This window comes from Drosophila grimshawi, unplaced genomic scaffold (genome assembly GCF_018153295.1).
Source record: "Drosophila grimshawi isolate 15287-2541.00 unplaced genomic scaffold, ASM1815329v1 contig_848, whole genome shotgun sequence".
NCBI lineage: Eukaryota > Metazoa > Arthropoda > Insecta > Diptera > Drosophilidae > Drosophila > Drosophila grimshawi.
The window spans coordinates 7,421,052-7,447,564 of NW_025063692.1; the positions used below are offsets into that span (position 1 = coordinate 7,421,052).

Consider the following 26,513-nt stretch of genomic DNA (forward strand, 5'->3'; position numbering starts at 1 on the left):
TGCAAAAAAAAAACAAACGGTGACTGTTAACTTAACAGCCTGAGAGCCTCTGAGCCTCTGAGAGCGCAACAGTTGTTTACCAGTCTGCAATATTAGACAATTTTAAAATATTCAGATTTAAGTGCGCTTATGAGAGTATTTTGTTTTTAATTTAATTTTTATTGATGAAATTGTAAGTCAGCAGCTATTTTAAAAGCACTCAACTTTTGTAAATAAATACAGTTCATGCAACGTAAAACTAACAGCGCAAAACTGCTTACGTCAAACGCAAAATTGAGGCTAACAAGCGCATGAGGCCCACGAACGCAAAAGTGAGACTAACAGAACGCAATAGCAGAAGTTTTGGTTTGCATGTTATTTAATAGTGCTTTTTTTTTTAAGAAAAATAAAACAATTATTATTTCAACTGTTGTCACCGCTGGTTTTCATCTTTTTCGCCTTCTTTGCCAACTTCTTGATGTGCTCGCTCCTGTCCAGATTGTTCTGGAAGAATGTCGTCTCCCTGCGCGCCTGCGATACCTCCGTCTGCAGTCGCTGCCTGTGCGTCGCCTGCTCGTAATTCATGCGCTCCGTCAAATGTATCCATTTGAAGCGCGGCAAATATTTCATGGACCACAGCGAGTCATAAAACTGCGATTTCTTTCGCGTCGAAATTTGTTTATTATTCAGCAGTGGCACAATTTGTTTTGCAACACGTTTCGACTCGAATTCCACCCAGCCTTCGGTGAAATTTAAATTTAATCGTTTGTGCTTCTTCTTCTTCGTTGCCTTATCCTTTCCGCTACCTGCAAATATGAATGCAAGAAGTTAAATTGCATTTACATTTGAGGGGGGACATGTTGTCTCTTTCACTCACCCGGCTGCTTCTCGGGCTGCAAGTAGACTCGTCCAATTTTGCCAAAATCAGCGAGAATTTCACGCAAACGCGTCACATTCATGTGTTTCGGTATATTCGATATATAAATAATGCCCTTCTTGCGTTTCTTTCGCTTGACGGCGTCTGCATTAAAGTTAGCCAAATCCATTTCATCTTCGTCATCGTTGTCCACATTATTTGTTACAAGCTGATTATCACTGTTTGATTCCAACTCTTCTTCCTGCTCCAGCGCCTCATCGCTATCCGATTTTGTTTTTATTTGTTCCTTCATTTGTTTAATACAAAACGTGCGCTCTATGTGACCGTTTGAGTGCAACACGAGAATAACAAATACCCCCACACATTCGAATTTGTAGTATTGCTGTTAAGTAACATTAGCGCTACTTACGTTACCACGTTGCTTACGTCTAAATGAACGATAAATGCCTTTTAATTTTTCCAGGGCTGCTTTGCATATGGAGCTGCTAAACGGAAAACAAATGAAACGGTTCTATCTGTTTAGTAACATCAATATTTTTGTTTGTAATGTACGTTACGTTTGCTTACGTTTTAAATGTACGATAAACGCTTATCGATATTACCAGGGCTGCTATCCATTTCACAGTTAACAAACAGCAAACAATTGAATCGGTGCCAATGTTAAAATTCAGTTGATTACAATCCACCCAAAATGCCAGTAAGTAGTCAGTGTTGACAAATCATCAATGACTAATAATGTGTAATTTGAAAAATTTAGTTTATATTTTAATTTCTGTGCGTTTGATACACTCCAAAAAATAGGCATATCACTCGGAAATCGAAGAATTCGGGCGACAGGTGGGCAACATGGCAATTCTGCCGCTTCGCACCAAAATACGAGGGCCAGCGCCCAGTGTGAATACTGATAACGATATCATCGATGAGTCACTTTACTATTTCAAAGCGAACGTTTTCTTTCGCACATACGAAGTGAAGGCAAGGTTAACTTTATCTTTTTTTTTACATTTGTAAATCGAATTAAAATTGTATGCTATATATTTTTATTTTTTTAGTCGGAAGTGGATCGTGTGCTTATCTATATAACGCTCTATATAACGGAGTGCCTGAAGCGATTGATGCGTTGTACGAGTAAGGAGCAAGGACAACAGGATCTTTATGCGATGGCCATATCAAGATTTGATATACCCGGCGATGCCGGATTTCCGTTAAATTCCGTCTATGCGAAGCCAGATAATGCCGATCTGATGCGCGAATATATGCTGCAGTTGCGCCAGGAGACTGGTGTGCGGGTGCTCGAAAAGGTATTCGACACGCCCGATGGGAAGCCGAGCAAGTGGTGGATGTGTTTTGCCCGCAAGAAGTTCATGGAGAAGAGTCTCTCGGGTCCCGGGCAATAGAAACAAACAACATTCTCAAAAAAGTGGCTGTTAAATCAATTTTTGAGACTGTTAAGTGTGTTGTTGCAGCCCCTCTTTTTGAACGTGCCAGTGCTGTTAAGTGCCCATAGTACTAACGACAAGGCGCCAAGTTTAAATTAATCATGCGTATGTCGATGTGTATTTACCATTTATTAAAATATATATATAATTTTTTTTTATCTAGCTGTTGACAATTAATAATAAGTGTTCATAAAAAAATACTACAAGTACATTAAACTTAAATTGGTAAAAACATTCAGAAAAAATCGACTGCTTAATCAATTTTCAGACTGTTAAGTGTGCTGTTGCAACACTGTTTGTTGAACGTGCCAGTGTGGGTAAGTGCCGATGGTACTAACGTATAAGGCGCCAAATTTAAATTAATCAGACACATGTCGATGTTTATTTATCATTTAATAAAATATATGGATTTTTTTATCTAGCTGTAGACAATTAAATAATGGCGCCACATGCAAATAAGCACGGCAGGCACAGCTTAAAACTAATAGCAATACTTGTGCAAAAAAAAAAGAAACCAAAAAAAAGAATCACAAAAACATTAAACTTAAATTACGAGGACAATAAATCGTTTTAAGGTATTCACATGATTATCGGCATTATTTACAAAATACTTGGCAAGCGGACACACACACACATACACTCTCACACAGACACACACGCACACACATTGGAAGTAACGATTATTGAAACTCTTTGATAATCTCAACGATGCTCTGATAGGTGCCCGTAATAATGCCGAGCAGGGCGATCGTTAGAATGCCAATATTCTTCAGATAGATGAGGGTGCCCAGACCCTTGGGCACTTGCGTGCGTGTCACAAAATCAATGATCACCGGTATGACAAATGCCAGCGATGTTGAGCACAGTGCACCGATGAGCGAAATAAATAGATTCAATTTTGGCACCACCAGGGCAACACAAACTATAAACAGATTTGAAAAGAGACAAATGATTAAAATTTATCATTTATTGGATCAGTGTTTATATTGGACTCACATGTAAGCATGACCATGATGAAGCGCAGTGCGACCTGCATGGTAATCGGATACTTCTGGGCACAGCCATTGGCACGTTTGACGGGCGGCCACAGAATCTTCATCATGACAAAGAACTGTATGGGATAGCCAAAGAAGACGCCCAATGCGGCAACAATTTTCACAACCTGCGACATGCTGCAAACAACATAAATAATAAAATCAAATATATAAATAGGATTCTCTTTTAAATATATATATTTTTTGCGGTCAATTTAATAGGACTGCTGCTTCTCAAAGCATTTCCAAAATCTTCAATATGAAGGAAAAATTCAATTCAACAAAACAACAAATATTTTGTTTTTCATCTGGGAATGTTTTAAAAGACAATTATTTTCCAAATAAACGGAGGAAATTATAACCAGCTATCATATCTAGTTTTTAGAAATACTAGAAAATATTTAATTTATAATTTAATACAAATAAATATGAATATTATTAAATTTAAGGACTTTAATTTGTTGGTTAACAAATTTCATAAATTCCAATTTTTATAATGTTTTTAACTATATTTGAAGCATTTCCATTATTTTGACCGCAGCTGTAAATGGGGATTTTTTTCTTGCAAACTTACACATCCTCCACGTTGAGATTGAGCGTAATGCTGCCAGCAACATCCTCGCCCCAACGCATATAGCTAACGAATCCGGTGAAGATGAACAGGGCCGTAATGCAAAACATGGTCACATTCAGCACACCAAATCGACTGCTGAACGCATCCGGATTACGCATCGAGTTGCGCAGCGGTAAAATCAGAGCGATGCCCTCATACGAGAAGAGAGCCGTGCCAAAGAATAGGGCTAATTGTGTGCCGCCCGTGAACGAATGGCGATCACCAAAGGGTGGCATTGGTCCCTCCGAGAAGGCAATCGTTAGTGTCGCAATCAAACCGAAGAGTAGCGCAAAATTCGCCACCAGCGACACAGGCGATATATACTTAAGATTGGTCAACAGAGATGGTATCATTGCCGGCAGCAGTGTTATCAGCATCACCATGCTCATGCTAATATCGATGCCATTCTGCAGAAACACCTGCAAGGCAAATATTCAAACAAGTCAGCGTATAGTCGACTACGAAATACCCTCTACCCGCGAACCCAGTTTAATTATATTCCTCCTAGTTTTATGGTTAATATTACTATTTCCCTTTGAGAATGGAGAATGAGTGGAATTCTCTCATTTCTCATGGCTGAGGAGTAAACAAATGTAGAAAAGAGACAAACATATTTACGCTTGTGTCAATTGTCTTGCTATCCCTTTCTCACACAATCAGGTTGATAGAAATGAGATCAACATGAGAAAAGCTATAACTTGGGTACTTCTTATCCGATCTTGATGAAATTTGGACAGTTGATCAAAAGATTGTTAATGTATAAAATATATCAATAACAAGCCTCTGATTTTACTGTTATAGAATTTAATCGATATTTGTTAAACGGAGGCACGTATCGACAACTTCTATTCCAAATACTATAGTGCCTGAGATCTCTCAGATCGACTCGGCTCTTGATCCTGATCAAGAATATATGCATATGCAGATGCTTCCTTCTGTCTGTTGCATCTTCAGTAATCAGTAATCAGTGCTGGAGCTGGTGCTGCTGGAGTGGCACTCACCTGGTGTAGATTCTCCGTGACGAACACAAAGTAGATGGCACAGAAACCGAATTGGGTCACACAGAGGAACATCTCGACGATCAGTTTCATGGCGCGCGACATGCGCCGCAATGGTTGTGGCCCATACTCGAAGCACTTCTCAACCGTCTCCGGATAATCATAGAAGATGGCACCCGGCGTCTTCGAAACGGCCAGCAGCGAGCCACGGATGAGCAATCGCTCGCAATGGACGCACATGATGGCGATAATGGGCAGCATTATTGTGGAGCCAATTAGGCCGCCATTTTTAAAGCAATCGCCCATGGCGAAGAGACCGGCGCCGACGCTGCCCTTGAACAGATGTGTGGCTGCCTCCATATTGCTTGTGGCATGGCGCTGCTTCACGTTGCCCTCCACATCCCCATCCTTCTCTCCATGCGACGACTGCTGCTGCTGTTGTTGTTGTTCAGGTTTGGTTATTTCCAACGTTTTGCCCATGTTGCCGGCTTTGAGTGCTTTGCTGTTGTTGCTCTGTTAAAGAGGGTATGCGTGTGTGTGTGTGTGTGTGATGTTGTGTGTGTGTGTGTGTTAGTAGGTACATAGAAAACTTAAGTTATTTATTTATGCTTTATATTATTATTATTATTATTTTATGTTTTTTTTTTTCGTTGTGTCTGCCTCGAACACAATTCGGTGATTAAAAATTGAGAATCGAGGTGAAACTCAAAGTTGAAAGCGCAGCCACAACATAAGTTAACGGGGTTTCAGATTAGAGGATAAGCGGCGCTAGCTAAGCATGTAGATAAGGCGAAGAACAATGATCTAGAAAAAAAACAAAACAATTCCACTAGTAATTAACCCCAGAAAGCCGATGCTCTTTTTTCTCGTAAAACTAGTTTAAAAATATATATTATATTAGTCGTGATTCGACGTTTTTAGTTGTTGAGTTGCCCATCCCTAGATCTCCATACTAAATGCGATTAATTGGTCACGTTTTTGCCTCACATCTGGTGCGCCTCTTCCGTCATTAATTTTTAATTGCTTTCAGTGTTAATTTCAACAAATATTTACAGTTCCGCTCAAAATTATGGTAGTATATATGCAAATTTGGCTCATTTTATGGTGATCGAGTCGAGACCTCTTCAAAATCTTCAATATAAAGGAAAATTCAATTCGGCAAAACAAAAATTGGTTGGTTTCTCATCTGGGCATGTTTTTAAAATAGAACTATTTTCCTAATCATATCATAGCTAGTTGTTAGAACTCGAAAATTGAGAAAATTAGACTAATATTTCACTACTATTATAACCATAATATAAATTAAATAATATTTTAATAAAAATAAGTATAAAAATAATACAATTTAAGGACTTTTTGTTGCTAACAAATTTGTTAGATCTGTATGTGCACTACTATTATTTTGACCGCAGCTGTATACATTATATTAAAACGATTATTTGAAATATGTATGGGCATGGAATTGATTTATGTGAATCAAAGCTATAGTCGAGATAGAGCGACTAGCAAATACCCTGCACAAAGTGTTAGATATTTAATTGTATGTTGTACGATTTCCGATCTTGCTGGAGATATATAAATCTTTAGTATTGTCGATTTGATTGCTATGGGAAATCAATCAGGATCAAATGAACAAAGCTCGATACAAGAATATATCAAGAATATGTATACCTAATGGGATCGCAGATGCTTACCCATTTTCGATGGATTCAGGGCATAATAAAAATGACGTTGAACTTGTAGAACAACTTGGCATTACCACAACATTAACATTATTAACAAAATCAAAACAAATACGTTATTTTTTTTTGCACAGGTAGCATATGTGTTTTTTATTATTATTATTTATTTCTTATTATGTGTTGGGTTTGTTTTATTGATATTGACTTCTGTTTAATGACCTCTTTATAATCTCAACGAGCTTAGTCATTGAGGCGGATAGCAATTGTAAATGGAATTTCGCATTCATTTTGATGAGCTGAATGATATAGATGTTTTTCCCCTTTAAGTTCAAAAAGTTAATTGCATTACAAATGGATCAGTTTCAGTTTGTATATCTATGCACATTTCCCGTATATATTTAGAAGAATTAAAACTATTTTGGAATTGATATTAACCCATTAAACTAATTATGCGTTTCAAGGACTTTAATAAATTTTGATTTCAGATTGATTGATCTGAAAATTGTGCAATTATTTATAAAACTTTATTTATTATTATTTATGGCACATTTTGAAGGCGTCCATTTTTTATAAACGTTGGCAAAATTGGCATGCGATTAATGAAAGTATAAATCAATAAAATCACATCTATTTCCACAGGTTATTCCATAGTTATACCATTTGTAAATCAATGTGTTTATTCGGTTAGATGGATTGATAATAAATAACAAACTGCACATTTATTTATAGTATCTCAGTATATTAACGAACGCACGAGCTTCTGCATAAATATTGAGATAAGCCAAATGAACACAAATGGAAAAATGATAGCCGTTTTCATATCAATATAATCAGAATTATTTTTGATATTAAATTCACACCTTTAATTTGATTTTTCTCTCGATATTGGAAATATGTTCAAATTGATGTTTCAGAGTTCCTCTTTTTTTTCCAAAAATATTTCGGAAAGTTGCGCGTGCGTTGACCGTTTTTTTGTTTTTCTATGGAAGCGTGTTGACGCGTCAAGAACTCAAACCAGACTCACTGCTCAATATGCCAATTGGCCAAGAGTCGTAGCGTGTGAAGTTCCGCCCCGCCCCCTTTGCGACCTCTCCCTACCCCTTGGAAAATGACAGTGACTGTTGTGAGTGTGTATGTGTGTGTGTGTTTTGTTTTGCTTTTGCTTTTCTACCTTGCATTGGCGAGCAGTTGCCTCTCCTTCTCTCTATCCCTCTCGCTCTCTCTTTGTCTAACTATTTCCACCTCTTTCTCGTGTTGTGCTTTTGTTTTTCTGGATGCAGTTTGCAATTTGAAGTTTTTAATTGTTTTATTGTTTTGCTTTTTGCCTTAAAAGCGATCTTATCAGCTCAACAAGCTGTTCAATTCGATTTATAATCAGCGCATATTTGCCAACTTAATCTTGGCAATAGTTATTATTTTGTGATACTTGAAAATAGCATACTTTTAGTGCAGAACTATTTTAACGTTCATAATGCACTCACACAGTAACAGGGATGCACATAATCATAATATAATCATTATCAACATAATCAACATCAGCTGTAGCAAAATAAAGCAGTGCATAGTTACGTAACAGGAAGGAAGCAGTTTAACATAACATAACGTAAAGGGGTAAAGGAGATGAGGCGATATGCGAATTGGAACACAAATAGAATTCGAACTCATGACAATCACAACAATAATGCTACATGCATACACGTTCAAGGATATATGAGTAACATACACAAATATCTACAAACATACATATATATAAATATATATACATATATAACTACTGTTTCTATGCACGTGCCGATCGAGCGATGAACAATATGCAACAATATTGACATGACAATATTCGAAATTCTTCGTCGTTTTGCCGATCATGGCCCAACATGAATTTGAAAGCGCAACAAGCGTTCGTGATTGATCGTTACACCTGCAACTGCCCCGCTTCACATACACTTCTTGTCAAAATAATAGTATCATTCGGACATTTTTTCTTACGTATGTACTAAAGAATAAATCATAATTTTTGCAATCATTTAAAATGCTGTCTTTAATATATTGCTTTTAATATTTCATTGGGAAGGAAAGAGAAATAGAAATCGTCTATTTATTGAAAATTCAACTGTACATTTTATTTAATTTTCTTCCTTTTTCATAAAACTTAATTTTTTTTTTTAAATTTTAATTTTAAAGGAAATTTAAACAAGTTGAAAAAGGTTAGGGAAATAATGATTTTTTTCCCTCCCAATTTTTTATATAATTTTTTTTAAGTGTCTTCTTCCACTTTTAAGAAATATTTCTTGCGAGAGTGGTGCTATTATTATTTTCGTAACTGTGAAAATAAAACTCGACTTGGAACGCATGGAAATTTACCACACTTAATTGGTTGCTGTTGTTGTTTGTGGTTGGTGTCTGTGGTGTGTGTGGTGTGTGTGTGTGGCGCCAGTTAAATGAATTGCATGGAATTCATGACTTGGCTCTTCGGGCAGTTTGGACTTTTCCGACAGCCAGTTTTGTCGCACATTGATAGAAGACAATCAACGTATAGTTCGATCAAACGATCGATGTTTACGGAATTGCACAATTGGATTATATAAGCCAACAACAATGCCAAATGTCAAACGGAAGCATCTGCATTCCGCATTCGAAATGCTCGCAAATATTACAAATATTACCATATTCAATTCAAATCGGTAAAACAAGGGTATAATGTTTCATCAGTGATCTCAGAGACACTGTAAGAATAATTTTGGAATTGAAGTACATTCAGCGCAGAACAAGTTTGCTTCATTTTTATCGATAACTGCCTGCGTTTCGCAAATATCGATACATTTCGATTTTCCATAGCAATAAATGCTACTATTTTACTATATAGAAGTACGAATGAGAAATGAGAGCAATTGCACTCAAAATTCTCAAAGCGAAATAATAATAATAATAACAAAAAAAAATAAATAAAAAAATAGAAGAAATATATTTAAAAGCTGTTCAGTTGGGTTCTAAGGTAGAGAGTATATCGTAGTCGAGATCACTTGACTACAGCAGCATTCTTACATGCTTTGGATCTTCTTCTCTTTTATAATTTGGTTGCCTATTTGAAGGTCGCTAATCGGGCAATAGCGAAACGGTTTTGAACAGATTGATTGCGTTTTATTCGGATTCATTAGATTTATTTTCGAGATCAGAAGCCAAGAGCCCATTGAGACTTGTGCATCATATATACATCATATAGATATATATCTTTGGTTTGTCAGTTTTGTTCCGGGAAAGATGATCAATTCGTTCCATATATTTGTTGGTATTCGTTTCCGTTATGATACTATATGGACTCATTATAATTGTTCACTTAACTGATTCTTAAAGAAATTTTTGAATTTCGGTTCCACTGCTGAATTTCAATTGGTAAAGTTTCGGTTCCGGTTGGTTTTTTAAAAATATTTTTTTCCTTTCTATTTCCTCTGTTTTTAAATAGTCGAATGTGAATTCTCGAAATCATACATTATTTTAATTCATCACACGTTCTATTTCCATATGCAACGATCGATTTTCGATTATAATTCACTGTAAATAGTCTTAAATAGATGTCGAATTGTACAAAATGTACAGGCTGGATTTCCTCATATATGCATAGATATGGTAGTATTACTGCCCTTGTATCTATCTTTTTATATTATATTATATTACTTTCGATATTTTTTTTACACTACTTTTAACACTTTGGATGTGTATGTGGAATATGGAATTTAGAAAAATATAAAATAATAGCTCGAGCACGAACAAATAATAACACAACATAATAATTAGCTCTCGTCTGGAATATATTATTTCAAAACTATTGCTTATCACACGACTGAAACTTACTTAAGACGAGTGCACATCCAATAAAAAATAACGCAGACGAACTTCTGACGCAAATTACGTATTATAATTTATTTACACTTATGCAATACAAAAAAAAATATATATATGGTATATAGAAACTACAACTGTCGTGTATTATACGTGTATATATATATATAAATATATATATATATTATTATATATAAATTTGATAAATTTCTAATGATAAAATAATTAAAGCAACTCCTCCTCGCCAAAGTGTTTGACAATCTGTTTGAGACTCTCGTATGAGCCGGTAAAGAAACCGAGTAGTGCCAGAAGCAATATGATGAGATTCTTCATTGAAATCCAGAGGCCGGGTCCCTTGCTGGGTGCGCTGTGAGCAATCAGCTCGATGACCGGCGGAAAGACCAGCGCCAATGCCGTCGAGCAGAGTGCTCCAATCAGTGAGATGAATAGACCCAAAGCCGGCACCAGTTCTGCTATGGCAACTATATCGTTGTTTCTTCGATTAAGTTGAGTCCACGAGCAACAATGTTTTTTTTTTTTTGGGATTACTTACGCGTCACGATCACAAGCAGGCTGCGAAAGATGAGTTCACCACTCAGGGAACGGCCCTCGATGCCGCACATCTGCTTAGCACTGGGCCACATCACTTGGACGGCGACAAAGAACTGCAGCGGATAGCCGAGCAATACGCCCATGGAGACCATCGCTTTGACCGCCTGCGCCAATCTGTGAGAGCATCGGATTGGAAATGAGACCGATACCAAAACGGGAAAGCAAACCGTTCACGCGAATATCCACAAATTGGTGTCCTGGACATGGGTGCGTGACACCGGCCAATCAAACTATATCTATCCATCTATCTATCTATCTATCTAGCTAACTATCTATCTATCTATCTAGCTATCTAGCTATCTATCCATCTATATATCTATCTATCTAGCTATCTATCTATATCTAAATCCGGTTAACGATTACATTACATACATTATTCTTCAGTTTTGGGTATATCTTTGCTGCAGCAATCGGCCATATCGGATGACTATATCATACAGTCAATATATATCATAAATTTATGGTAAAATTTAGATGAAAACAATTTGATGTTGGTCTAAGTAGGCTTTTCTTTACTGGTGCCTAACAATTTTTGCATTTTGAACAACTATTTGTAGCTCGTGACGTCACGCGCCCATCTCCAGGCAAAGGGAGACAGAGAGAGAGAGAGAGAGAGAGAGAGAGAGAGAGAGAGAGAGATGGCTTACATGGTATCGCCGAGATTGAGGGTTAGACTGCCGCCGACATGCTCGCCCCACTTCATATAGCCAACGCATCCGGCGAACATGAACATGACGGAGACGAGAAACATGCCCACATTGAGAACGCCCAGTGTACTCTCAAATTGTTGCGACTTGCGCATGGCATTCTTCAGGGGCATCACCAGTGCAATGCCTTCGAAGGCAAAGATGGCGGTGCCAAAGAAGAGCGCCAACTGGCTACCATTCGTCCAAAGGGCGCGTTCCTTCACCTCCGGCAAGCCATCCTTCAGTGCATAATATAATGTTATCGCCAGTCCAAGGATCATGCACACATTGGCGAACATCGAGACGGGCGTCAACCATTTCAGATTCGTTATCAGCGAGCTGAGCAGCACCGGGAGCAGGGCCAGCAGCATCACCAGATGCACATCCATCTCAATGCCATAAGCTTTCAGGATCTTTTATTGTTTTTTTTGTTATTTTATTTTATGGATTTCTTATTTTTCTTTCTTTTTTTTGTTGTTTTTGTTAGTGCGTGTGAATTGGTTGCTCACCTGCTTCAGATTGGTGCTGATGAACACAAAGTAGATGCAACAGAATCCCAGCTGGGTAACACAGATGAACACATCCACCAGACGACCCATGGTGCGCGACCAGCCGCGCAACTTCATCGGACCATTCTCGAAGCACATCTCCACAGTGGCTGCATAGTCGGCACAGACCGCGTCCCCTCGCAGATCCCTCATCTTCTTCGAGCAGGCGATGAGCACGTGCTGGCAGTGAATGCTGATGACGGCTATCAGGATGGTGAGCAGCGGTGCCACAACCAGACCACCATTCTTGAATGCATCGCCCATGGCAAAGAGACCGGGTCCAATGTTCCCCTTGAACAGATGCACAATTGTCTCCAGGTAGCTGGCCGGTTCAAGTCATGCAAAATTCAAAATCGATAACAGGCATTCTGAATTGTTAACGGGTTCCTTTATCATTTATTTTTGGTTTCTATTTCCTCATGTTCGGTTAGGAATGGTTAAGATAATGCTGAGTGAACCCTTATTCATCGATTTGTGGAGTTAGAGTTGAGGAATTTTTTTGTATTTGTTATTTTGTTTTTACTTAACTAAGTTAGTTGTTAGGTCTAAACATATATTGGGGTTTTCCTTATGTTTGGTTAGCAGTAGATAATGATGGCTAAACCCGTATTATCCATATTATTAGTTAGTTGTAGATCCAAACAAATTGTGGGTGATTAGGTTTTTTTGGGGTTAGTATTTCCTTATGTTTGGTTAGAAATGGGTTAGATAATGATGGTTAAGTCCTTATGCCTTAGTTTCAATGCATAGATTATTGGTTGAATTTTGGTTAGCTGGTAGCTTGTTAGTATGGGGTTTTGTGTAGTTATCCATTGGCCATACCTTGTGGGCGGGTGATAATCCTCCCCATTGCCAGAGTCTGGCTTTGGGTTAGCTGCTGTTGCCAACGATGATCCATCGGTCGCTGGTGCGAAACTCGTTGTCATCTTTCCATTATTCTGATTATGATTCAGATTCTGATTCCGAGTGCTTTGTGCTGTTGTTGCCTGCGGAATGCTTGGTGCCTTTTGTTCGGTTCGCAGGGGCAATGCAGAGAAAGGCGAATTATTTATTATTATTACTTACGCCGACTCAATTGACAAATGCGAACGCATTGTCGTTGTTCATTTCAATTGCCTCATTTTCGGCTATCATTACTGGTTTTGGTTGTTTTTCTGTTGTTATTGTTATCAGTGCCCTTTAAGTGACTCACTTAAAGCACTTAAACGTGCCCACACAGACATGCCTATTTATGTGTTTGTATGTTTGTATTTACGACTTAATTTACGCATGTGATTTGATTTGTGTATCCTAAGCCCATTAAAAATTGATAAGAGTTTGCAATGAAGTTGTGCAAAACAGGCTGAATGAAGCATGCAGTATATAAATTGCCGAGTCGATTGCAAGCCATGTCCATCTGACCCCAGGGACTTTAAGAGCTAGAAACTTCAAATTTGAAATACAAATTCTTGCTTGCCACTCACATATAAAATTTCTTTAATTTTTTTAGAAAACTGTTATCGTTACGATATCCGTCGTTATGAAGATATAGCCAATATTCAAATGATATATATTTTATATAATATATCCTCACAAACGACTAATCAATCATAAATTTCATAAATATATAATTCATTTCATAATTATCATATTGCCAGCAAGTTTGTTTTTAAATCGATTTAATATGTTTAATTATAGTTAACACATATATATATATTAATATATATAATATATACATAGTAGATAGATACCCAGTTAGTCAAGAGTTCTCTCTATCTTATTTAGAGCACTCTAAAATGTTCACATTGACAAAGCACTTTGATTGTAATCTTTTTTTTATTATTATAGTTATTTTCCAAAGTGATGTGAATCCCAATAACAATTAAATGTACTTAAAAATACCAATAAGGTCGGGGCAGGGTTGGGAACCACGTGACTACAACTAAAGCGATTTGCAGTCAATTTTGCAATGGCAGGGAAATGCTTTCTTTTGAGCTTGGAGCAATATTGCCACAGTCATGCGGCATTCCAAATAATTCCAGTTAACCGCCATAAATTAATTCATAGGCGATAAGAAATGTATTTGTGATATAAAGCCATGATTTATAATAGATTGAATGACTTTCATTGAGTTTATTTCCTCATCATAAATCCGAATAAAAATCTGAGAAATTTTTTATAAATAAACAAAAATGTTTAGTTCCAAACGGAATCTACATCTATATCTATATATGTGTATGAATATCTGAGTATATAACATATATGACCATGGCAAATCAGCGGCAGCAACCACAATAACAACAATTAGCTGGCTATCACGTGCTCAACTTGACCATGTGGATTAAAATGGAAAATAATACAAATCCAACAAAAAAAAGAAATAAAAGTGAAATAGATTTTTTGGAATCCATTTCTCTTTGATAATGGTTTAGCTTTTAGATGAACAAAGTGTCATGCTGATAGATACATTATAAGCTAATTACTTAAAATTTCCAAAGTATGTCTAATCTAATCTCAATTTGTTTTTTTCCGTTTTCTTTCATTCTTACTGATTGAGTGATTGAGTGATTGAGCTATCAGCACTAATACTTTATTGTAATTTAATGAATGAATACAAGTTGTATTGCACCTCTGCCCAGAAGCAATGCGATTAGAATTCACATTCATATTTCATGTGTTTATCTTGCTGCTTAAAATGTGCATCAATAATCATAAAATTTATTTCGTATTGAAATATGACATCGATTTTCAAGAACCAATCGTAAATTAAGCAGGCAACTGGACTTTGTTTTCTGACGAGGGTTCGCAAAGTAAAACAAAAAAAAAAAATGTGTTAATCAATAATAATATAATATTCTATGCGAATTTTTATAAATTAATGTCAATCTTGGAGATTATAATTGACGTGCACGAGTGCCTGCAGCCAAGAGTTGGGCATTGAGGACTGAAGAGCTTTGCTGATAATGTGACACCATGTGGCACTAAGCGCTCAAGTGCCCCAATTGTTTTTTATCAGGATTGTTGGTTGGGCAGCAGTAGGTAACTAGGTAACTAATAGCTGAAACTGGGTCTCTAGATTTTATGCGCTTATCTGCAACAACTCAACTCAAATGACAACTGTAAGGTAAATGGCATGAATTGTTTCTGCTCCGTTCATTTTATTGACATCCATATCAGACGATCAAAACAGGAACTATTAACTATTATGCTACACTCAGAAAAATAAATCTATGCAGCAATGTGTTTCAAAAAAAAAAACTTAAGATTTCATGGCAACATTTCGTTACTATTTCAGAAAGGATTTTTCTAAATATGTCGATTTTAGAAAGATATTTTCGTATATTTAGAAATTATTTCGAAAAAAACAAGAAAAACGTTTCAAAAAGGCTGATTTTTTTCTGAGTGAAAGGAACTAACTTGTGATAAGATTATTAGATAGAAGTATTATGTTTCCTCCAATTTCGCATTGACATAAAAGAGAGATTCGAGTGATTGGGGCGTATCATAAATAGGGCGTATCATAAATTGTGTGATTTGTGTATCTGTATTATTTGTGTATGTATTTTTCATTCATTCATTTGTGGCAGCCAATTTAATGTCTTTGAGTGGAAATTTTCCATGCACGTCAAGTTTGCTTCGTACTTAATGCATTTGGTGCACTGGCGGCATATTGCCAGTCTGCAATTGGGATGACCATGGGTATGGTGCATGTGGGGCAGGCACTCTTTTCTCTGTCAGTTAACTGCTACCCAAGATCTGGCAATAAAATGCAATACAAATGATATGCACAAATAAGCCAAGCTTAATAGAATGTTGTGTATAATGTCTCCATTAAATCTAACAACAACATTGACATTTGTTTGCTGTTCATGTGTAATAATTGTAATACTTAACAAATGGCAAATTGACAGTTATCTATGAATGCAACAGTTTCTCAACTCTCTAATCGCTAAATAGTTACTTATGCATGATAAGATAATGGAACACAACTTGAACTCCTGTATTTTATTCATTAACTACATGTTCAACGTAAAAAAATGTGTAACAGGTAAAGTATTGTGTTGAACATTTTATAAACGCATAAGATTTATTGCATTATTAAGGAAAAATATTGAAAGAATAAATTGTTTTTTATTGTAGGTATAAGTTAAAGATAATAAATATATATGCTCTTGGATTTTGTTTTTGGGTTCAAACATTCAATAATAATCAAAATAAAAGTGTTTTTGAGCTATAAACAAATCGACAAAAATTTTTTTTTTATTTGATTTTAACTTTTATATAACCCAAAAACTTATATTTTTTATAGAAAAAATATAAACAGAGGAAATAGTAAAAACAGAAAACTGTTTTCGAGAAAAAATTACAAAATATATGTTTTTTTTTTGAGTAACAAACAAACCCATTTTTTTTTCTGTCCCCTTTAAACGCCGCCACTGCTGACATGTGCAACCGCTGTCTGCATCACTTTGAGCACAGCACAGCTTTGTTGCTGTTGTTGTTAATATTACGTGTTGCATTTGTTGTTGTTGCTGTTGTTGTTGCTGCTGACTTTGCTGCTGACTTTGCACTTGAATTTACATTCGAAAAATGAAAACAAAGTTTGCCTTGCTTTGGGTCTGAGAAGCGAATGTAACTGGTTTTGTGACGTCTTATTAGATGCTCAATTACAAATTTATGAGATGCACAGTAAAAAAATTAAGTAAATAAAAAATAAAAATTAATAATGTGTAAGACACATATTTGATGTAGTTTAGAGGCTATATATTTATATATATATATATATATATATATATATATGATTTATATTTCCCACACACTTTTCGACGTTTTCTAAGTAAGATCACACAAGATGTTTATATGTATAAATTTATGTTTATATTCTATAAGCGCTATTTACACACCTCTGCATCCATTTTGGCAGCTGCTGCTGGCTTGTTGTTGCTGTTGTTGTTGATGGGAGAAGTCGGTCAATGTACGAGATACGACCTGGCAAATAAAGCGGACGCGTAATTTGCCGAAATTCCTTGGCGCGTTTTTTGTTTGATTTTTTTTTAATGATTTATTTTTATTGCATTGTTCTAATTATTATTATTATTGTTGTTGTTGTTGCTGTTATTGTGGTTCGCTTAATTGTGTCATGTGTTGCTCTTGCTGTTGTTACTGCTGCTTGTTACTTATTACTTGTTACTGGCGGCGTCGAACGGATACGGATGCGTTATTGCCGCTTTTGCGATGAAATTGGCCTAGAACGTTGTCAACTTTGTGTGTTAATCGCTTCACGAAATCATCAAGACTGACTGAGACTCTGTGCCGTTGCCGCTGCCGCTTCTCATTGACGCTGCTGTCGCTGCTGCTGCTGCTACCGCTGATGTTGCTGTCGCCGCTGCTGTTGCTGTCGCCGTCGCCGTCGCAATCGTTGCCATAACGATGACGGTCGTTGCTTGAGTTGCCCCCACCCCTGTTGCTTCACTTTCCCCCTAACCAATGTACAACTGCCGCATCCGTGGTAGCCACACATTACAATACAATGTAATATATATATATATATATATATATGTCCAACCGGTTTTTTATTTTCTTTTGGTTTTTTTTTTATATTTTTGAAAAACAAAAAAACACCCACACCCTTCGCAATCGCCACCGGCACTTGCGACATCTTTCTGTCGAGCGATCAATTGAGCGCTTTTCGAACAGGTTACAGGTTGTCGCTGTCAGCTGATGGTGCAGCATCGACATGCAACATCAGCTGAGGGAAATTCTTGACGCTGATGGAATATTATTAAAGGGTATACAATGTGTCATGTGATTCAAGTATGTACAATATCATAAATAAAATATATATATAAATAATATTTATCCATTTTAGCAGCTGTAAATATAAATGTTTATATATATACAAATATCTATATCGCTTCCAGTGGCAGTTTCCGGTGAGCCACTGGTAAAACAACCTGGCCAGAAACAATTGATTCTGCTGATAACCAGGAAATTTTTATGCCACATCAGCGTTAGCCAATAAATCTATTTAATAACTCGATTGCAGATTGCATTCGCCGAATATTTTCGCTTTTATTTATTATCTAGCAATGCTTAAATAAATAAATAAATGTACAGGGTACGAAGTAGTTTAGGTGGCAAGTATAACAATTGTGCAATTTGTTGGCAGCACTTCAAGAACACAAATGATCGATGGCGCTAGGACAAAAACAAAAAATAATCAAAAATGATTTACTTGGAACGGAATGCGTTTACAGGGTATTTGAAATGCGTTGCTCAAATTTTGGCATCACTTTCTTGTTATATGTATGCTGCCATGCTACAATAAACGGACCTTTTAATGAACAATTTTATTTATTTTTTTTTTGTATTTTATTTTCATTTTATTTTTAAAGCAAATGCCGCCAGTCTTTTGAAGAATTGTTCATTCCATGGCTATTGGGCGACACACACAGCATATTTTCTTCTTGTCGTTGTTGTATCTGACAATGCCACTTGAAATTGGCGTGTTCCATGCACACACACACACACACACACACACACATACACACACACACACACACATACACACACACATTCAGTTTAATTGGCAGTGAGCAGATAAATTGTGATAGTTTCGGCCCCCTCCTGCTTGAGGACTGTCCACTGTCTCCTGACCTTGGCTTCAAAACTGTCGTGTATTTAGTGTGGACAAAGACACATACACAGATCTCCTAGACTTATTTTTCTGCCTCTTTTTTAAATGATCATCGTCTTTTTGTATATTTATAATTAAGCACTTAAATATTTTTGGCAGCATACAAATAAGAGTTCAATATTTCAATGCCCATCGTTAGGTTAAGATGCATATAGACAAGTATGTATTTATATAATACCTTGTAAATAAAAAATAATTATATTTTTAATTATATTCTATTTTAATAATATGTTTCAAATAGTTGTTAACATCGAAATATAAAAACATACCTAATACAAATGCTTTTGAATTTATGGTAATCTATTTTCCCAAAACGTAAACAATTAATTATTTCGCTTACATTTAAATTAGTCATAAAATAGTAAATCAAATAATTAATCACGTGTTTTCTTTTTCGATCATACATATATGTATTACTTACTATATTTATAAAATATTTTAAATAGTTGGTTGATATATAATAATATAAATAATACAAATGCTGTTGAATTTATGGTAATCTTTATTCCAACAGGTAAGCATTTAATCATTTCACTGACATAAGTCATAAAAAAGTAAAATAGTGGTCAGTAAATAGTAGCAAAGTGTTTTTTCTTATTGTATATATATATATATATATATATTAGTTATCGAAATATAAAAACATAAATATTACACGTGCTATTGAATTTATGATAATCATTTTTCAACAGGTAAGAAATTGTTTACATTATTATTTTCTTATTCTATGTATATTTTATTTTATTGGTTCTATGTTATATATATTTTAGTATAATAGCTATGTACTTATGTATGGTCTGTAAATGCTGGCCGAATTTCAAGTGGCTCTCGTGCGGTTTTGCAATTGCTCTTGACTGCGACAATCATGAGTATTTGTTGCTGTATACTTTAATTACAAATAGTACTTGTTAGCACATACACATATAGACATATACACATATTCACATATACATATAATCTTGCTTAACTAATGCCAAACTAATATTATTTACAAGTACATAACATATATATATATATAAATATATATAAAGCCTTAAAGAATCGTAATTGTATTGAAATTTGAACTTTTTTTTTCATTTTTTCTTTTCTTTTATTTAATAAATAGAATTAAGACAATTAAAAAAAAAAAAAAATTTTGGGATCGCACTAAAGTGAATAATTTTGAAAGGATATATTCCCACAACGTATAAACAATCCATGTAATAATTATATGTATAAAAGCAGTTAATACTTTCGTTAATGGTGTAGTGTTTAGAAATAATGAAACATTTTCATGAAATATATTGGATTTCGTGTTACGAATATTATTTCATAGTGGCAGTGATATTTTTCGGAGACACGCAGTTTCGTTTAAGAATTCGGAATTAAGTTATACGATGGGCTTAAAAAGAAGCTTAAGCATTAAATTACATAAATAACAAATATGGTACAAAGCTGGACCCACCACATGCACAAGGTGGACCCCATAGCATGCACTCCTCTAACGAAAGACCTTAAAAAAGTATAACTGAAGCTATATCAATAAACGAGTTCGAATCAAGACCTTAAATTAGGAATATTTTTAGCTAGTTTTGGAGCGCGTAAAAGTATCCCTATAAATTGCATGACGAATAACACTCATCTAATATAGTTATATAAATGTATGTGTATAAGCTAGTCTTTAGATTAAACAGCTAAGTCTACCAACTGACAAATAGATGAAGAAATAAAATTCTGTTTCGAGGTTTTGGTTAAGTACTATTTGCCAGCCGAAGTTCGAACTTAAGTAAACATAATGGCACATTGAAAGTCCCACAACCAGAATCTTTAACTGTTCTCCAGCTACAGCTGTTGCTCTTCATCATCATCATCATCATCATCTTTGCCAGCATTCACATGTGACCCCACCAGGTGGCGCTCGCCTGATAGTAGCCATCGTTGCCCCAATTCAATACGCTAAGCGGCGGCGGTGGCGGCGTCAAGGATAACACATCAAATTCATCATTATCTGCATCTTCAATGCTATTGTTGTTGTTGTTGTTGCAGCCGAATAGTATCCTTCTGTGATGTTTCTTGTGCTGCTGCGGCTTGTGCAGCAGCAGCTGCTTGAGCCTGTTGCGCTTTCTCCCAGGTGCAGCAATGCGCCGCACCAGATCCCATCCGACGGTGCCCTCTTGTTAGAAAACATTATGGCTAGTTTTCGCGGCCAGGAATGGCTTCTCCTCGTTCATCTTCTCCAGATTGCCGCTGAGCGTCGGATCTGTCGGTCGCATTCGCTTAAAGAATCCACACTTCCACATCGCATACGTGAATAGACCCAGCAGCAATAATCCGCCGAGCACCGCCAATATGTAGACCCACATTGGCGTATATGTCTCACGCTGCTGATCCAGCAGCTCCGGATAGGCGCGTGTTTCCACCTTGAGGATTAAACAAGAAATTCAACAATTACTTTCTGATTGACTCTCAATATATGTCTATATAAAAACATTAGCGAACCGGTTCCAAAACTGCGAAGCTTCTCTAAATTTGTCAAAGCTGTACCGATTTTCAAAGATGTTATTTAGATTAGTTCTGCCTTAAAAATCGATGCACATTGTTTGCAAGCAGTTCAAGTTGAGTTCATGTTTATCTTTTTACTTAAAACCGGTTCGGAATCGGTTTTTATGTGTACATACCACAATAAGATTATTATTCTCAAGCTGTTCCACGCCAAAGTTTTGCGGTATTTTAACATGGGCCGTCGACATAATCCTCACGAGATCGACACGAGGATATTCGGCGACGAGCGTTGAGTTCCAAAGTCGAACCTTTAAAGTGACCTGTGCCTCCGTTTTGGCCGGCATCCCAAAGAACTCGCATTGGATTTTGATGCACTGGGCGGTATATTTATCGCAGTTGAGTTCCACAATTTGCTGCTTCTTGCCTTTGCCGCCCACCTCGCGTCCATCCATGAAGCGTTCGGGTCGCACAATGCGCTCGATGGTGTTGCGGGGCAAGCGATTCGCCCGAAAATGGGTCTTGTTCAGTTGCAGTTTCTGCAATTGTTCCTGGCGGTGCGTTGGCCACTTCGCCATAGAGGCCAGCTTGAGGGGATTAACATATTCAGGCGGCACCGTGCATTCACCCTGGCCGGTCTCAATTTGGGGCTTATCCTCCAGATATTGCAGATACTGATATTTGCCGCCACCGTGCTTCAGATCATCGCTATGTCCGCTCTCAAGCCTCAGCGGCAGAAAGATGTCCAGCTGGACCTTGGGCGCCGTCGAGGGACCCTCGTTAAAGATGAAATAGGTGTGCACCAGCGGTGAGCCAATATCGTCCAGTTCAATGGGTAAATCTTGTAGCTTGGAAACGCCACTGTAGAAACTCTGCTCGGGATTAACCCAGCCACGTACCGTCACCTCCGCCTGTCGCACCACACGCACTGTCAGCTTGCTCTCAGGCAGCTCTTTACCCACCAACTTGGAGGTGGTGTTCGCAAATATGTGGAATAACATTTGCGTCTCCTCCGCCTCCAGGCTGTTGGGATCGAAGCGTATGCTCACATGTATGGTGGTGCCACGCAACATCGGGTTGCCCAGGCTGCAAGCCACAAGTGTCGTATTAAAGCTGTTGCAAGTCGCATTTGTCTATCGTAGTTTAAGATGGTAAAGAGAGAGAGAGATATAAATATAGATAGAGAGAGAGAGAGAGAGAGATAGGGGTAAGTTGAGGGAGACATTGCTTACCGGTTTCTTCGTCGCTATGTAAGATACGCTCTTCTGATGCGCGATGAACAACTGTGCCTCGTAAGCCGAGTCCGCCAGATTGCTCACATTCACCATAACCTCCAGTTCCGTTGTGTTTCCCTGGATCAGTACATATTCACCATCTGTTCGATGTCAATAAATATCACAATTAATTTAAGTCAATCTATATTAGTATTTGAACTTCAATGAACTACGTAATACTCACCCTCTGGTGTAAGATTGGGTTCGGCATGAAGTCGCAAATTACTCTCGCATAGATCATCATCCCCGCAATCCTTTTGGAACGTGCCCTCGAACTCAATGTAGGCCTGCGTTTGATCCAGAATGGGATTCAGACGCGTCAAAGGCGAGTCCGCCAATTCGGGTTCCTCCAGTTTCCAGTCCAGCCGGAAACGAATGGGCGTCTGGATGTCGCGAGTGTTGGCCTTGATGTAAGCCGTGACCATTTGGCACTGGACGCCACCATCGGTTCGCACCCGAACCCGTCGACTGATCACGTTGCTCCGCTTGTTGTCGTGATCAAAGAAAGCACGCGAGATCTTCTTGTGATTCTCGGAGGGCTCCGCCTCGACAGTGTATACCAAATTGATCTGCTTGCTGAGCTGCTCGTGCGGTTCGATGCTGCTGCACGCCTCGAACGTGAAGCACGTTAAATTTGTGGATACATCCATTCGACAGCCCGCCCGATTGGGATCAATGTTGCGTGTCTCACTGCTCCGATACGTTGTCTGTATGTTGATGATGGGACGGGCGAGGACAACAACGGCGGCGGGCGGTGCACCTACAACCATATCCACGTAGGAGTTACCATCCAGATCCATGTTGCCCGCTATCGAGATGCCAAAGTTGCGTATTGGCTTCGGGAGATTTATGCCCAGATCGGAGGCTTGAATGCGCTGTGAGGGCTTCTCGTTGAGGCCGTTGCGTGAGCCAAGGAAAACGTAGACGTTACCATCGCCCTCGTAGGGTGCACCCACAGCAATATCCTCGCAACCATCTTTGTTTAGATCACCAATGTTGGCCAGTGCCAGACCGAATCGACTCTCCATGGCGCCCGTTAGCCGCAGCGTCCAACTCTGGGGCAGCTTGTCATTGTCATTCTGATAGATATAGACGGCACCGCCGTCACTCTTCGAAAAGTATAACGGTGCGCCAACAATTAGATCCGGCTTTTTATCGCCGTTAATGTCCGCCGTCGCCAGTTCGTAGCCAAAGCTCGAGCCGAACTGTTCGCCGTTAATAATCATGCGCTCGGGTATTGGACTGATTTTGGCCTTGTCAAAGATGACCACCTGACCGCAGCCATTGGAACGGGGTGCGCCCGCAGCATAGGACATCTGTTCGCCAAAGTAGCGACCTCCGGTTACGGCCATACCTAGATAACTGTACTTATCCACCGGAGAATGGGTCTCCGAGTGATCACTGTAGTACATATTCTTATCCCGCTGCAGATACTCGCCCCCAATCTCCGTTACGAAAATGGCGCCGCGCCACGTAAACGGACCCGGGGTGCCCAGCACCATTGTATTGTCATCCAGTAACGCACCGGACGTGCCCGACTGACAGAACCCATAGTCCTCGTGTTGCCTGCAACGCAGAAAATAAACATGCATACATTAAAACGTGGCAGTGGCAGGCTGACATTAACAAATGAGTCCAGGGTCAGTTATCAACTGGGTGGGGTTGAGTGGTCCTTTCAAGATTTAGTGAAATTAAGTTGTGTCTAGAGGTGGTTGCGTGTACTAATTTAGTAATCATTTTTATTATTTTTAGTCGACTCGAGAACTGTTATTTTTTTAGAAAGTTGTTCTACATTTTCGTTGTAATAATATTACAGCAAAATTGACGAAAAATATATTCAAACAGACTTGCATATCTGAAGTCTAAGGCTAACCACAAAATCTTGTAAAACTAAGTAAAACGCTCCAGAAAATGTTTACTTTATGCGAATTTCTTTGGCTTTATGTTCATTGCTGTAATTCACAACATTTTCGAGTTCGTGTCACAAGTTGGGTTCGGGGACACTTCTGGAACACGCGATACCAGCGCAATGAATAATTGCATGTCCAAGTCCAAGTCCAAGTCCACGTCATCTCCATATTGTCATATAACATATACCATAGCATTTGTGCTTTGTTTTCGGTCAGCGTTTTGGGTGCGGTGCGACCCTGTTTATCTATAGCACCCATTCTTACCATACACAGACCCTACTAACTTCCCTTCCCAGTTTCAGTTCCTGCTACATGCGCTGACATTTAAATAAATTAAAATTTCGCCCTTATGACATGGGTTCCTGCAACGACGACGAGGACGTCATCGGTGTCACACCTGACCAGCTAGCTGTCCCCAACCCTCCTAAATCTTTTTCTATTCACCCGCACATACACACGATGCATGCTAATTGGCTTAAACAGAAGCTAGACACGCGTTGCTTTGTTCCTTAGTTTGCTTCCCCATTTAGTTTTCAGAGAGTTTCCTTTTTAAATACAATTAATAATTTATACATACATACTTCACCTTGACACTTTTTCGGTGTATCCCTCGGTTTCTTCTATTTCCGTTGCTGACAGCTTATGCAATGAACCAATGAAACCTGACCATGTCTAATTTACAACTTCAAATTGATTCGACAGGGAAATTTTTCATTTTGAATATGCAGTGCTCGAAATTTTTTGATACTTGGCTTCCAATGTAAGACATTTTAATTTTCTTTTTACACATTTCTAAATGCTTTCAAGCCTTGATTTGCCTAGGTTTCATAGTTTTTCACCCCCAACTCAAGTCTAAAGTTTCCTAAAGCAAAAAGAAATCTTTAGCATTTCAGCTTAATATCCTAAATTTGGAATATTTTCAATTCGAGGTGTTAATAGAGAAATCCTTGCTAATAGGTACATATTTACACCCCACCCAAGTTAAGCCACATATCTTCCCCCGAAACTAAGCGGGTTATAGCTTTAAAACTAACAATAACACTTTCAAACACTAACCTTTGCACGGTGCGTCCTTTGCACGGCTCGTAGACCTCGTCATACTGTAGTTCGTTGGTGAGGACATAGCACATGCCTTGCCCATAGAGATTTTCGGCCATTTTCGTCACGTAGCGATGCGCACAGACGAGCACCTTTTGAATGAATCGAGAGAAACGAGGATCAGTGGGGATATAAATATATACGATATGCAGTGAAATCGAATTATGTCTTGGGCTTACCTTGCCACCCAATCCTTGGGAACGGACAGTAACGCCCATCCATTGCCCCTCTTTAATCTCGTCGTCAGATGGCGGTGTCAGCTCATCACCATCGTAGTCTAAAGATGGCGCCAGGGAGTAGATAGAATGTGCAAAAAGTGTTTTGTTTTTTTCTTGTTAGCAATGTGTGTGACAATAGAATATACATACATAAGTATGTGTGCGCGGGTGTATCTGTGTGTGTGTGTGTCGCATCAGTTACAATATTAACAACAACAGCAGTAACGACAACAACAACATCAATAACAACAAATGTGATATGCATTAACAATTAGGTAATTCTTGTTTGTTTTTGTTTTTAATTTTCAAATAAGTTTATAAGAAACTAAACTAAACTCAAATTTACAGTATTTACAGTATTCACAGTCTGATTTTGTTAAAATTACAACAACAATTAAATAACATTAAAAGCAACATCAGCAAGAAGAGAGAGTGAGCGCAAGAAGAATAAGACAGCCTCGCTCAGACATCGCGCACATGTGCTGAAGAGGTTGGGGAAGGAGCGGACTTGAAGGGGAAGCTGCTGCTCTACTTATAGATATCTGCATAAACAT

General features: G+C 37.8%; 5 protein-coding genes across 7 annotated transcripts in view; 1 reads left to right on the plus strand and 4 right to left on the minus strand.

Annotated features, from left to right (window-relative positions):
* Positions 1–340: 340 nt before the first annotated feature.
* On the minus strand, positions 341–1,187 carry LOC6565630 (pre-rRNA-processing protein esf2). Its single transcript, XM_001992189.2, has 2 exons — positions 857–1,187; positions 341–785 (listed from the first exon to the last, which is right to left on the minus strand). Exons 1-2 carry the CDS (start codon positions 1,146–1,148, stop codon positions 403–405), a joined length of 675 nt encoding a protein of 224 aa, XP_001992225.1. The 5' UTR covers positions 1,149–1,187; the 3' UTR covers positions 341–402.
* Positions 1,188–1,482: 295 nt separating this feature from the next.
* LOC6565631 (actin-related protein 2/3 complex subunit 3) lies at positions 1,483–2,451 on the plus strand. The gene is made up of 3 exons (XM_001992190.3): positions 1,483–1,553; positions 1,658–1,831; positions 1,909–2,451. The coding sequence occupies exons 1-3, from the start codon at positions 1,548–1,550 to the stop codon at positions 2,251–2,253; spliced, it is 525 nt and encodes a 174-aa protein (XP_001992226.1). The 5' UTR covers positions 1,483–1,547; the 3' UTR covers positions 2,254–2,451.
* A 218-nt stretch (positions 2,452–2,669) lies between these two features.
* On the minus strand, positions 2,670–17,212 carry LOC6565632 (proton-coupled amino acid transporter 4). Of its 2 annotated transcripts, none has more exons than XM_032738557.1 (5): positions 17,189–17,212; positions 4,944–5,453; positions 3,904–4,361; positions 3,292–3,467; positions 2,670–3,217 (listed from the first exon to the last, which is right to left on the minus strand). In XM_032738557.1, the coding sequence occupies exons 1-5, from the start codon at positions 17,198–17,200 to the stop codon at positions 2,976–2,978; spliced, it is 1,398 nt and encodes a 465-aa protein (XP_032594448.1). In that variant the 5' UTR covers positions 17,201–17,212; the 3' UTR covers positions 2,670–2,975. The 2 variants fall into 2 exon arrangements, with proteins under 2 accessions (XP_032594448.1, XP_001992227.1); XM_001992191.3 differs by lacking the exon at positions 17,189–17,212 and adding an exon at positions 7,483–7,607.
* Positions 10,572–17,206, minus strand: LOC6565633 (proton-coupled amino acid transporter-like protein pathetic). The gene is made up of 6 exons (XM_001992192.2): positions 17,189–17,206; positions 13,128–13,309; positions 12,267–12,627; positions 11,719–12,170; positions 11,013–11,185; positions 10,572–10,941 (listed from the first exon to the last, which is right to left on the minus strand). Exons 1-6 carry the CDS (start codon positions 17,198–17,200, stop codon positions 10,685–10,687), a joined length of 1,437 nt encoding a protein of 478 aa, XP_001992228.2. The 5' UTR covers positions 17,201–17,206; the 3' UTR covers positions 10,572–10,684.
* Positions 17,213–20,021: 2,809 nt separating the features above from the next.
* The window catches only part of LOC6565634 (integrin alpha-PS1), a 49,169-nt gene continuing 42,677 nt past the window's right edge, over positions 20,022–26,513 (minus strand). For both annotated transcript variants that reach the window (XM_032738564.2, XM_001992193.3), the window contains 6 exons: positions 25,921–26,018; positions 25,700–25,833; positions 22,918–24,299; positions 22,692–22,834; positions 21,639–22,592; positions 20,022–21,380 (listed from right to left, as the gene is read on the minus strand). In XM_032738564.2, coding sequence (XP_032594455.1) covers positions 21,138–21,380; positions 21,639–22,592; positions 22,692–22,834; positions 22,918–24,299; positions 25,700–25,833; positions 25,921–26,018 — 2,954 coding nt within the window. In that variant the 3' untranslated portion in view covers positions 20,022–21,137. The remainder of the gene's footprint in view (positions 21,381–21,638; positions 22,593–22,691; positions 22,835–22,917; positions 24,300–25,699; positions 25,834–25,920; positions 26,019–26,513) is intronic.

Coding starts and splice junctions, on each gene's coding strand:
- LOC6565630 (XM_001992189.2), bottom strand. CDS start 1,148: ATGAAGGAACAAATAAAAACAAAATCGGATAGCGATGAGGCGCTGGAG. Junction 786..856: donor GCAGCCCGAGAAGCAGCCGG/GTGAGTGAAAGA, acceptor TCATATTTGCAG/GTAGCGGAAAGGATAAGGCA.
- LOC6565631 (XM_001992190.3), top strand. Junction 1,832..1,908: donor TTCGCACATACGAAGTGAAG/GCAAGGTTAACT, acceptor TTATTTTTTTAG/TCGGAAGTGGATCGTGTGCT.
- LOC6565632 (XM_032738557.1), bottom strand. Junction 3,468..3,903: donor AATCTCAACGTGGAGGATGT/GTAAGTTTGCAA, acceptor TGTTGTTTGCAG/CATGTCGCAGGTTGTGAAAA. Junction 3,218..3,291: donor CATCATGGTCATGCTTACAT/GTGAGTCCAATA, acceptor ATCTGTTTATAG/TTTGTGTTGCCCTGGTGGTG.
- LOC6565633 (XM_001992192.2), bottom strand. Junction 12,628..13,127: donor GATTATCACCCGCCCACAAG/GTATGGCCAATG, acceptor TGAACCGGCCAG/CTACCTGGAGACAATTGTGC. Junction 10,942..11,012: donor CCTGCTTGTGATCGTGACGC/GTAAGTAATCCC, acceptor ACAACGATATAG/TTGCCATAGCAGAACTGGTG.